Source organism: Mya arenaria, chromosome 10, assembly GCF_026914265.1.
Source record: "Mya arenaria isolate MELC-2E11 chromosome 10, ASM2691426v1".
Classification (NCBI taxonomy): Eukaryota; Metazoa; Mollusca; class Bivalvia; order Myida; family Myidae; genus Mya; species Mya arenaria.
This window is the reverse complement of record NC_069131.1, coordinates 74242538-74255623: the sequence shown is the minus strand read 5'-3', so window position 1 is coordinate 74255623 and position 13086 is coordinate 74242538. Positions and strand designations below refer to the sequence as shown.

The following is a 13086-nucleotide window of genomic DNA, read 5'->3' as shown; positions in this document are numbered from 1 at the left end:
TTTGGAGAATTTTATAATGGGAAATAATAAGTTGTGGTGGTGTGTAAGCTTGTTTATACTCGCACTTGGGCCTTGCCCATTCGGTGAGTGTTCCGTTAAGATTATTAATCATTTTAGGTTTTTGGAGCATAGTGCACAGACAGAATGTAACCCTAGTTAGAATAACCCTGGTTCTTTAACATGCAACAGTGTATATATATTTAGCACTGTCACACGGGACCCCCATATAACGTCCCTCCCGGAAGACGATAAGTATTTTTAGTGATGCGATGGGGAATCGAACCTGTGACCCCTGGATTGATAGTCAAGTGTGTTACCACTAGACCAGGGATCGGCCACGAATACAACTGTGTATAGAGCACCCATATATGGGACAGTGCGCTGATGTGTCATGTTTGGGTTGTGCCCTGATGTGACATGTTTGGGTTGTGCCCTGATGTGACATGTTTGGGATGTGCTCTAACGTGGCATGTCCACTAGTGCTCTAATGTGGCATGTTTGGTTAGTGTTCTGACATGGCATATTCTGTTAGTGGTCTGAAATGGCATGTTTGGTAAGTGTGCTGATATGGCATGTTCAAAGAGTGCTCTGATGTGGCACATTTGGATAGTGCTCCTCATGGTTGGTTTTGATAGTGCTTCAGAGTGATTAGTTCATTAAGTGCCTTGATATGAACATTTTAACTTTAGTGGGCAAATTAAAATCGCAACATCTGTGTATTTAGCTCAATGCCTCATTTCCGGACGGTTACTTTTTCGTGTGACATACCAGGAGAACACTTACTGTTTCTCAAGAATGAAATGCTGCATTTAAGGACATAAAGTATAGGTGTTTGTGTCCAGGCTGTTACTTTCTCTTGTATTGACAGACTTTAAAATAACTTGCCACATGTTTGCCACATACCAGAACAATGTGTTGAGTACACGGCCTGTGTTGGAACCTCATATGTTAAGGTCACACTTAAGAGTTTGTTTACTATGGTATAATGCTAACATGGCACATTTGGGTTGTGCCCTGAAGTGGCACAATTTGTGAGTGAGCTAATACTCCAGCATACCATATTTGGGTAGTTCTGTATTGAGCTTGAACGTAATTTGTTCGGGTATTGCTCTGATGTGGCGCATTTGGGTACACTTGGACATGGTTTGAACCACATTCAGTCTGTAGGTCCTATGTGTGTGAGAGGCTGTAATCGCCAGGCAGACATTTTACCACATTTACAGGAGTCATGAATATTTATAAAAAAATATGAAGAAAAAAAACGTGTAAAAAAGATCAACAACATAGATTTTAATTTTGACCAAGGTATTAAACAGACGCCAACATGAAGGCATTATAATACCTTTAAATTCTCTTTGCAAATATACCATCTAAAAATGACCACCTGGTATATGGTAACACTAAATGTTCATCAAGAATCTAAATATTAGACAAGAGGCACATGAGGGCCAATGAATAGTGATTAAGTCAGTATCTAACTACTGTATAAGTTAAGTAAACATGGGGTAATAAATAGAGTACTTTTTAAAAATCAATTCAATGAAACCTCTTTATCAGAGGAAAGGGAGAAAAGGTTTTCTCTCTTACCGGGTAAATGTAATTTTAACCTCTTTCACAAAGGCAAGGAAGTTGAAAAACAACTGAACTCTTATAGTATAGGTTGTCCCTCTTAAACTGTAATTTTTCACAAAATAGCAATTTTGATAATTTCAAGGGCCATAGTCCACATATACATAAGCCGATCTGGCTGGCTTCAGAAAGAAACCTACCTCTCATGACTTACTACTGTATGAGTTTGATCAAGAAACGATCAAAACTGAAGACTTTTTCGCGTTCACAAACAACTGTCTACAGACAAACCATGGACACCGCAACATCGAACAAGGTCGTCTTGCCTTTGGTTAGTGGACCTAAAAACAACAAGTCCATTTTGTAGAGAAAATAAAACAATATTTATTTCAGAAGTAAAAAATAGACATTTCTGATATGTAAATGCAGAGGACATTTAAATATAACATAGAAGCAAAGTACACTTAGGTCACTGAGAAAACAAAAACTTCATACCCAAGTGTCCTCAATCAATTTTTTGTTACCCCGGTAGTCTTGACACAATCAAAGCTTTTTGAATACGAGTTGAAAATTCAAGATGTTTTTTTTTTAAATACTGAGTCATTGCTTAACACTTAACAAAATATAGAATACTATTTCTTATCATATGCTTTCTGGTGGTTTATAGAGGTTTATCAATGAAATTATAATAACTTTACTGTTTAAAACAGTAAAATAACAATTAGAATTTTTTTTAACCCCGCTCTCACTTCAAAACTAAACGTCAGGGTGCACAGGACTAGGAAACAATTTCAATGAGGAAATGTCAAAAACAATGTTACGTTTTTCTGCAAAACAGTTCAAACTAGAATTAACTGTCATTTTATATCATTTTTAGGCATATAAAAAAGAGAAATGAGAGAATGGTTTGTTTCTGTATAAGATCCCAATATATTTCACCTTGGGTACTCCATAAGTAAATATATCACTCTGCCACTCATGAAATAGGTTTTGGTGCTCACTCGGTGAAATATATTACGATTATACACTCAAGCAAACAATTATCCTCTATGTTTTCTTTGCTTGTAGTTATATAAAAAATAAAGTTGGGGCATTTTTACTCAAATGTAAAAAAACATACAATTTTTCTGAGGAAGGCATTATGCATGTTGAATGTGTTCATCAGGAAGATCCACGGTACAATTTCCACAACAAGTAACTACATTGAAATAGATACTGGCCAACACTTGTTCTCATACATGTAATGAAAGTGATGAAACTAGAAAACAAAGATAAGAACTTTGTAACCCAGCCTGTTTTAACTAGAAATTTTGAATCCAAAACAGACCTATTCCCTATTGCCAAATGTAAAAGTATATACTGCTTCACAATTTTGTGCTTGTTCTGTTCATTAACAAATAAATTTTACCAAAGTCAGGCAAAAAAATTAACACACTTCTACTACATCAGATGTCACTTTGGAGTTAAGGTAAATGGATGTGATTATCTCTCTCTATATATATGACACATTGAACCGTACATATTTATACCTGATGTAAGCGCACTAGAAGTATTAATGTGTGATCATTTAAAATTTCTGGTTGCAGGATAAACCCAGAATTTAAAAAAAATATATAAATCTATTAACTATGCATGTAAAATTCTACCTATTTAAGCAGTCACTGGTAAAAACGTTCAGAGGAGAGACTTGTTGAAGAAAATAAGATACAGTTAATTTTGCTATATCATAAATTCAACAATATGTTGAAATTGTTATTTGCTGGATTACCTTACATTTTGATTATATAATTAAAGGGTATAATTATTCTATACTATATAGGTATGTGACCTTTAACCTCCTGACCCTCTGAACCATGACAAGAAATGGGTCATATAGTTAATATGACATAGGCAAACAATACAACATAGGCTAACAATATGACAGGCTAACAATATGACATAGGTAAACAATATGACATAGGCTAACAAAATAGCATAGGCAAACAATATGACATAGGCTAACAATATAACATAGGTAAACAATATGACATAGGCTAACAATATAACATAGGTATACAATATGACATAGGCTAACAATACAACATAGGCTAACAATATGACAGGCTAACAATATGACATAGGTAAACAATATGACATAGGCTAACAAAATAGCATAGGCAAACAATATGACATAGGCTAACAATATAACATAGGTAAACAATATGACATAGGCTAACAATATAACATAGGTAAACAATATGACATAGGCTAACAATATAACATAGGCTAACAATATGACAGGCTAACAATATGACATAGGTAAACAATATGACATAGGCTAACAAAATAACATAGGCAAACAATATGACATAGGCTAACAATATAGCATCGGTAAACAATATGACTTAGGCTAACAATATAACATAGGCAAACAATATGACATAGGCTAACAATATAACATAGGTAAACAATATGACATAGGCTAACAATATAACATAGGTAAACAATATGACATAGGCTAACAATATAACATAGGTAAACAATATGACATAGGCCAACAATACAACATAGGCTAACAATATGACAGGCTAACAATATGACATAGGTAAACAATATGACAAAGGCTAACACTTTGACAAAGGCTTACAATATAACATAGCCAAACAATATGACTTCAGTTTCTAGTCACTGTAAATGAATGTGTAATGTGTATTAGAGATCATGGGTACTGTTAGGATAATATTCATTTCTTTTTGTGTGAATGATGTAATGTGATGCCAAAAACAGGCAGTTAAAATATATACCACAAGACCAATTCCTGCTTGCCATAAATCCAACATTCCTGGTTATATGCGTCACTGTATTACTACATTACTGTTACTTCTGCAAAATATATTATCAGTTATCAAACTATTGCAATAGTCCCATAAATAAGTTTATAAACAACCATTGTGGCAACCGGAGAACTCTTCATTATATCATTGGAGATATACATGTAATGAAGCAAGCCCCACGAGAAAATTAACGATAAAAAATCTATATATTTAGAAAATTCTAAAAACGATGAATTCCAAGTAAAATAATGTAGCAGCCATGAATTTATCAAGGTGTTTTCATGAAATCTTTTGAGTGTCAAGTTAAACAACAACCTAACTAGCTACAAAATAAAGACCAAATCAGCAAAATCACTATCAATAGTTACTAACATAATTATAACAAAGTCACAATGCTATGTAAACAAATGACAACAGTGAGAATTCCTAATAGGAAATGCCACAAATCTTTAAAAGTACTTACGGTCTTATTTCTATTATATGAAGAACTCAAATTCAGCTTCTCCGAATTCATGAGGAAAAGTCATATAGAGTTCAGGGTCTATGATTACGAACAGTCGGAAGGTTGCATTCAGACTGGAATGGCAAAACTGCAAATCTTTATTTCATTGAAACTTTCCTTCTAGTTGAGTTTTGATGAAAACATTTGATGAATTTTATTAAAATTTAAATTGCTGAATTACTTGCCTTTATTTTTGTTAAAAGAATGGAAAAAAGAGTGTGTGTTTTAAATATAATGATAGTTCTTCTCTGAGTGTGAGTCTATGCATGGACTTGAGACTGTTTGTTATCATGGCCCCAGGTATATGGTGTACAGACAAGCTAAAACTAATGTTCATTAAGGACCTCAAAGGAAATAAGGGTTCTCTGTGACCCTTTTTTGTGTTATCCTTGGTGCTGGTGAGCAGGGCATGGACCATTCATATATCCACGTATGTAATATTTTTATATCAACTGTACATGTTGTTTTGATTGTCCATGTTATGCACTCATTGCTGACAATAACTTATCTACCTATCACAACACTGGCAGTCATGTTATATTTCAATGCCAATTGACCCAATATACTTCTGGTGATATTTGAAAGTTTATAATTTGCTGATTACTACTATGTTACATCATTGACCAAACATACTATTGCAGTTTGTATTTTGTTTTTTTATTTCTACTAAATATGGATGTACTGTACTCTGCAAGAATTCAATGACAAAAAAGTTTGTTTGCAACATTATTCTGTATTTTCATAACATATTCTTTATATACCCATAAAAAAAACTTTCAAATAATACCAAAATAACATCTGGTCACCAGGCCTCCCAGATGCACTAAACTGTACATCCGATATCTGACCTACAGTCTGGTTAAAGCTCAATGGCGTGTATTTGTTACTTTGTCAGCGAAAATAAGTTGCGTGGACAATACATAATGCGTAATAAAACAATTGTGATTTGCTAGAAGTGGTGATCATCATTCATAAGAGGTTTTATTTTAAGTGTCTTAAACATGTGGGATTTTGTTAAATTAATCATGCTGAAGAAAAGAGAGTTTTACTGTCAATAAAAACTGTACATTGTAGAACAACTTTCGTAAAATCAACATTTTGACAAAAATATCCCCCACAATAGCAAGTACTACAGGCTCAAAATAAAGTACTTACAGATTTACGAAATGTGCTGCTGGAACAAAATTACATAAAGGGATTGTCTGATAAGCAGAACAAAACGTCACTGAACAGTCGCCTAACACAATTTGAAGAAAACATAATCTCTGGAATGCATAAGAAGTCCATCAATGCAAATATGAAGTTTGCGTACCAAAGAATAAAACAGCACCTTGCATGTGGACATTATCGATGTAAACAAAATTAATCTATCAGTATATAATGTAAAAGACATACTTTTATATACAGTGGTTTTGGTTTCAAGGCATTTCATTAAATATTTTTACATGATTTCCTATTCTTAATGACCTCATACTCTGAAATATGTAATGCAGAAACTCAGAAATATATAAAATTGCTTATTAAATGCCAAGGTTAAATAAATAAATTTAATGAAAATGTTGATATTCTGGTCAGTAGTTGAAATTTGACTAGAGATGTCACACCAGTGACATATACCCCAACACTTAACCTGGACACAAGAAATGTATTTTTTTTATTTCTTTGAAAAAGGGGCCATAACTTTGTCAAAAAAGTGGTTTGTAACCGCTGTCAAACTTGACCAGCATTCTATGGTGTTAAGCATGGGAACCAACAATGACTGGTATCTGCTGACTGGAACCAACAGTGACTGGTATCTGTTGACTGGAACCAACAGTGACCGGTATCTGTTGACTGGAACCAACAGTGACTGGTATCTGTTGACTGGAACCAACAGTGACTGGTATCTGTTGACTGGAACCAACAGTGACTGGTATCTGTTGACTGGAACCAACAGTGACTGGTATCTGTTGACTGGAACCAACAGTGACTGGTATCTGTTGACTGTCTCACAATACAAGTTATCATACCGACAAGCTCACTCCTATTTACTCCCCTAAACTCTGTTCTTTAGGGGGTTTAGATCAAAGCAATTAATAAATCGAATATTTTCGATTGAAATCAACAGTAAATTATAACTATGAAAGTTAAGTTTCAATAAAGAGATACAATCAAATCAACAAACAACAGTAATTGTAAAAGAGTCAACAAAAGTCTTAAACATATCATCACAACAATCCATGTATTTTTAAAGGTAGACAATACAATATTTTGTGATGAAAAACAATTGCAAACAAATATTATTTATAGTTGACAAAGAAAGCCAGAAGAATCTTATCACTGATATTATCTCTGAGAATGACACTTTTTTCCCTACATTGATGGCTTTAATAAAGATAAACTATAGACCCATAATCCAAAAATGTACACATTTGTCAAATATACTTCAAACAGATTTGTTTGGTAATACATAATCACTGTTTCCTGATAGCAGTGCAGGTATTTTAACAAAATTGATCAAGCAACGTAGAATGTAACAGACATTTTTGTAAGTATAACAATATATATTATGTCTTCAAAATGGTATCTCCAGACATCACTGTGGTTTTTCAGGTGTGCTTGTCTGCTCGTTCGTCTGTTTGTCCGTCTGCTTGTCCGTCTGTTTGTCCGTCTGCTTGTCTGTCTGCTTGTCCGTCTGCTTGTCCGTCTGTGCTTGTTTAAGGCACTGCTTGGCAGGCTGGAAATCAGGTTTTATACTCAAAGCTTCCCTCATATCATTGATTGCCTCATCAAAACGTCCTGAAAGATAGCAACATATGACTGATAAAGTCCTGTTGTATATATTTTAAAGGTAATGTCAATACAAACCAGTAATCAAATGTGCAAATATTTAAAAAATACTTCAATTTTTACAGTGTCATGGGCATTTGAAATTATTTTTAATCTTTCTGCTCAAATACTCTTTTATATTTTAAATCCTCCAAATTGAATTGAAAATAACTTGTTTTTGAAGTAAAAAAATCCCACAGGTTGAAAATTGCTTCATAACGTCCTGAAACGGTAAAACTAACATTATCATCAACATCAAAATTATGAGCTAAAAACATGCCAAATACCTTGAAGAAAAGGTAAGCTAAGCATTATTTCTAATCCTTTTTATAGTAAGAGTTTCCGAAACAAACTGTCATTTGACAAAAAATTGTTTTTGAAACAATCATTTTTAAATACCATGACATAACAATATTCCGCATTCAAATATTGAGCAAGCCAGGCAAAGGTTTAAACAGTGCCAGGACTATGAAATGGTATCAGGCAAGGCACACATTTGCTAATGCCCATTTTTTTGGTTTCCAATTTAACAGCCCCAAATAATAGTAGGTAGGTCCAGATTTCTTCCTATTTCAATTCTTTTTTAACATTAATTTGTATCTGAAAACCACTTTTACACATAAAAACAGTGCTATTTGTTTTGGATTCACGTAAACTAGAGTCCAATGCTAGAAACCTCATGGAGGCATCTTTCAAATTCAAGAAAGTACTGAAAAGATTTACCCAAATGAGAAAAAGAAGTAGATCAGAAAATAATAAGTAATCACTCTTGTATTGCCTACCAAGCCTGTAGTGAATAAGGCCTCTGTTATAGTGGGTAAAGTAGAGACTTTGATCATAGGAAAGCGCCTTGCTGTAGTCAGATATCGCCTCTTCAAACTCGACCTGATGGTAACGCACAAACCCCCTCTCATTGTACCCTATGGCTATCTGCTTACTCCTAGAAATACAAGATTTACATCTTCAAGAAACATATCAAAATTGTTTGTTTCCAGTTTCCTGACCAACCCTCATTTGCTCCATCTTGCTGGTAGTTTTAATAGCCATCTAAAAAATCAAGCTATTTTTTCTTCTTTGAGTACATCTTTAAAGTAATTTCTTGATTTGGAAATATGCTTCAATTAAAGATGCACTCTTAATTCCAAATAAGATTTACCACAATTAATAATATTGTTTTAATAATTCAAAAAAGATGATTAAATGTCGAAAACAATGATTCTTATGAAGGATACCGAGTTTAATTTGAAATAAATGAGCATAAAACACAGTATTTAAACCTTATGAGACTATTTAGTAGACCACAGTTAATCTTTTAGCATTCACAAAAAATTGCGCTTTCTGCTATTAAATACACGGTTACAATCTTGTTATCAGTAATTAATATTTTCCATAAATGTATTAATAAGTAAGTTGTTTAAGGTTAATCAGTCAAAATTGATGTTTGTTATACACACTTTCATACCCTTATTTTATGATATTGCCAACCTACCTACCCTTATACCATGATAATGCCAACCTACCTACCCCTAAACAATGATAATCCCAACCTACCTACCCCTAAACAATGATAATCCCAACCTACCTACCCCTTATACAATGATAAACCCAACCTACCTACCCTTATACAATGATAATCCCAACCTACCTACCCTTATACAATGATAATCCCAACCTACCTATCCTTATACAATGATAATCCCAACCTACCTATCCTTATAAAATGATAATCCCAACCTACCTATCCTTATACAATGATAATCCCAACCTACCTATCCTTATAAAATGATAATCCCAACTTACCTATCCTTATACAATGATAATCCCAACCTACCTATCCTTATAAAATGATAATCCCAACCTACCTATCCTTATAAAATGATAATCCCAACCTACCTATCCTTATAAAATGATAATCCCAACTTACCTATCCTTATACAATGATAATCCCAACCTACCTATCCTTATAAAATGATAATCCCAACTTACCTATCCTTATACAATGATAATCCCAACCTACCTATCCTTATACAATGATAATCCCAACCTACCTATCCTTATACAATGATAATCCCAACCTACCTATCCTTATACAATGATAATCCCAACCTACCTACCCTTATACAATGATAATCCCAACCTACCTACCCTTATACAATGCTAATCCCAACCTACCTACCCTTATAAAATGATAATCCCAACCTACCTACCCTTATACAATGCTAATCCCAACCTACCTACCCTTATACAATGATAATCCCAACCTACCTATCCTTATACAATGATAATCCCAACCTACCTACCCTTATAAAATGATAATCCCAACCTACCTATCCTTATACAATGATAATCCCAACCTACCTATCCTTATACAATGATAATCCCAACCTACCTATCCTTATACAATGATAATCCCAACCTACCTACCCTTATACAATGATAATCCCAACCTACCTACCCTTATACAATGCTAATCCCAACCTACCTACCCTTATACAATGATAATCCCAACCTACCTACCCTTATACAATGATAATCCCAACCTACCTATCCTTATACAATAATAATCCCAACCTACCTACCCCTATACAATAATAATCCCAACCTACCTACCCTTATACAATGATAATCCCAACCTACCTACCCTTATACAATGATAATCCCAACCTACCTACCCTTATACAATGATAATCCCAACCTACCTACCCTTATACAATGATAATCCCAACCTACCTACCCTTATACAATGATAATCCCAACCTACCTACCCTTATACAATGATAATCCCAACCTACCTATCCTTATACAATAATAATCCCAACCTACCTACCCTTATACAATGCTAATCCCAACCTACCTACCCTTATACAATGATAATCCCAACCTACCTACCCTTATACAATGCTAATCCCAACCTACCTATCCTTATACAATCATAATCCCAACCTACCTACCCTATACAATGATAATTCCAACTTACCTATCCTTATACAATGATAATCCCAACCTACCTACCCTTATACAATGATAATCCCAACCTACCTATCCTTATACAATGATAATCCCAACCTACCTACCCTTATACAATGATAATCCCAACCTACCTACCCTTATACAATGATAATCCCAACCTACCTACCCTTATACAATGATAATCCCAACCTACCTACACTTATACAATGATAATCCCAACCTACCTATCCTTATACAATGATAATTCCAACTTACCTACCCTTATTCATTGATAATCCCAACCTACCTATCCTTAAACAATGATAATCCCAGCTACCTACCCTTATTCAATGATAATCCAAACCTACCTTACCTTATTTAATGATAATCCCAACCTACCTACCCTTATACAATGATAATCCCAACCTATCTATCCTTATACAATGATAATCCCAACCTACCTACCCTTATACAATGATAATCTCAACCTACTTACCCTTATTCAATGATAACCCCATCCTACCTATCCTTATTCAATGATAATCCCAACCTACCTACCCTTATTCAATGATAATCCCAACCTACCTATCATTTTACAATGATAATCCCAACCTACCTACCCTTAATCAATGATAATCCAAACCTACCTATCAGTATACAATGATAATCCCAACCTACTTACCCTTATTCAATGATAACCCCATCCTACCTATCCTTATTCAATGATAATCCCAACCTACCTACCCTTATTCAATGATAATCCAAACCTACCTATCATTTTACAATGATAATCCCAACCTACCTATCCTTATTCAATGATAATCCCAACCTACCTACCCTTATTCAATGATAATCCCAACCTACCTACCCTTATTCAATGATAATCCCAACCTACCTATCATTTTACAATGATAATCCCAACCTACCTACCCTTATTCAATGATAATCCAAACCTACCTATCAGTATACAATGATAATCCCAACCTTCCTACCCTTATCCTATGATAATCCCAACCTACCTATCATTTTACAATGATAATCCCAACCTACCTATCATTTTACAATGATAATCCCAACCTACCTACCCTTATTCAATGATAATCCCAACCTACCTACCCTTATTCAATGATAATCCCAACCTACCTATCATTTTACAATGATAATCCCAACCTACCTACCCTTAATCAATGATAATCCAAACCTACCTACCCTTATTCAATGATAATCCCAACCTACCTAACCTTAATCAATGATAATCCCAACCTACCAACCCTTATTCAATGATAATCCCAACCTACCTACCCTTATTCAATGATAATCCCAACCTACCTATCATTTTACAATGATAATCCCAACCTACCTACCCTTATTCAATGATAATCCCAACCTACCTACCCTTATTCAATGATAATCCCAACCTACCTATCATAATACAATGATAATCCCAACCTACCTACCCTTAATCAATGATAATCCAAACCTACCTATCAGTATACAATGATAATCCCAACCTTCCTACCCTTATCCTATGATAATCCCAACCTACCTACCCTAGCAATTTAGGGCAGTAAAATCAGAAACAAACTTAAAAAGTTTTTGGTCTTAGTAACATACACATACAATTACTGTTTATCCGACCTGAGAAGAAAAGCCTGACTGGTGCAGGGATTTAAACCTGCATTACCTGAACACTACCACTTAGCTCTACTCACCAAGTTAAAAACGGGTGGCTGAAATTTACTAATAAAGGCACAGTATCACATGTAAAGATTTTAAGCTGAAACCAACAATCACAGCACTGGATCCCAAGCATGGAGCTATATTAGTCAAAAATAATAGACGTGTTATACGGGATTCTTCCAAGGATTTGCCATATCAAAAATCTAAAAAAAATCCGCCAACATACAATTATTTGGACTAGGAGCTATACAAACGTTGTTTCATGACTGTTTTTTTTCTTACAACTACACAGTATAATTCTACCCTAATTATCCCCTTGAGCCTAAATAGTCACTTCTGCCTTTTAATCCTTACACATTACACAAGTACATGTAAATTAAACCTGGAACTTGGAAGGAAAAGGTCGTGGCTCGAACCCACGACCGCAGAAAAACTACCACAACAATAGGGCACATTTCATAACACGCACATTTCAATAAGTGAAATTAACAACTATTTCAACGTTACTATAATATTCATATAACATGACATGATTTTGATATTTCATAAAAATGTGGTTTTCTTACAACTTTTCTCTTGAAATTGGATTTTCAGTGAAACTAAGGCATTTCTTCCCTTCATCAATACATAAAGTGTATGCTTCTATAGCTTTTTCCTTATCTGGCAATGTTTTATCACCATTGCCGTCCGAAAATGAACAAAAATCAGGAATATTGTCAACGCATTCACAACTTGTTGACATTTTGTAAAATAATTCAAATAGAG

General features: G+C 34.3%; 1 protein-coding gene across 1 annotated transcript; it reads right to left on the bottom strand.

The window, feature by feature from the left end:
• Positions 1-1934: 1934 nt before the first annotated feature.
• Positions 1935-13063, bottom strand: LOC128206408 (tetratricopeptide repeat protein 32-like). The gene is made up of 3 exons (XM_052908821.1): positions 12888-13063; positions 8475-8632; positions 1935-7662 (listed from the first exon to the last, which is right to left on the bottom strand). Exons 1-3 carry the CDS (start codon positions 13061-13063, stop codon positions 7460-7462), a joined length of 537 nt encoding a protein of 178 aa, XP_052764781.1. The 3' UTR covers positions 1935-7459.
• Positions 13064-13086: the final 23 nt, after the last annotated feature.

Coding starts and splice junctions, on each gene's coding strand:
- LOC128206408 (XM_052908821.1), bottom strand. CDS start 13,063: ATGTCAACAAGTTGTGAATGCGTTGACAATATTCCTGATTTTTGTTCA. Junction 8,633..12,887: donor CCAATTTCAAGAGAAAAGTT/GTAAGAAAACCA, acceptor TTGTATTTCTAG/GAGTAAGCAGATAGCCATAG. Junction 7,663..8,474: donor CCTTATTCACTACAGGCTTG/GTAGGCAATACA, acceptor GCTATCTTTCAG/GACGTTTTGATGAGGCAATC.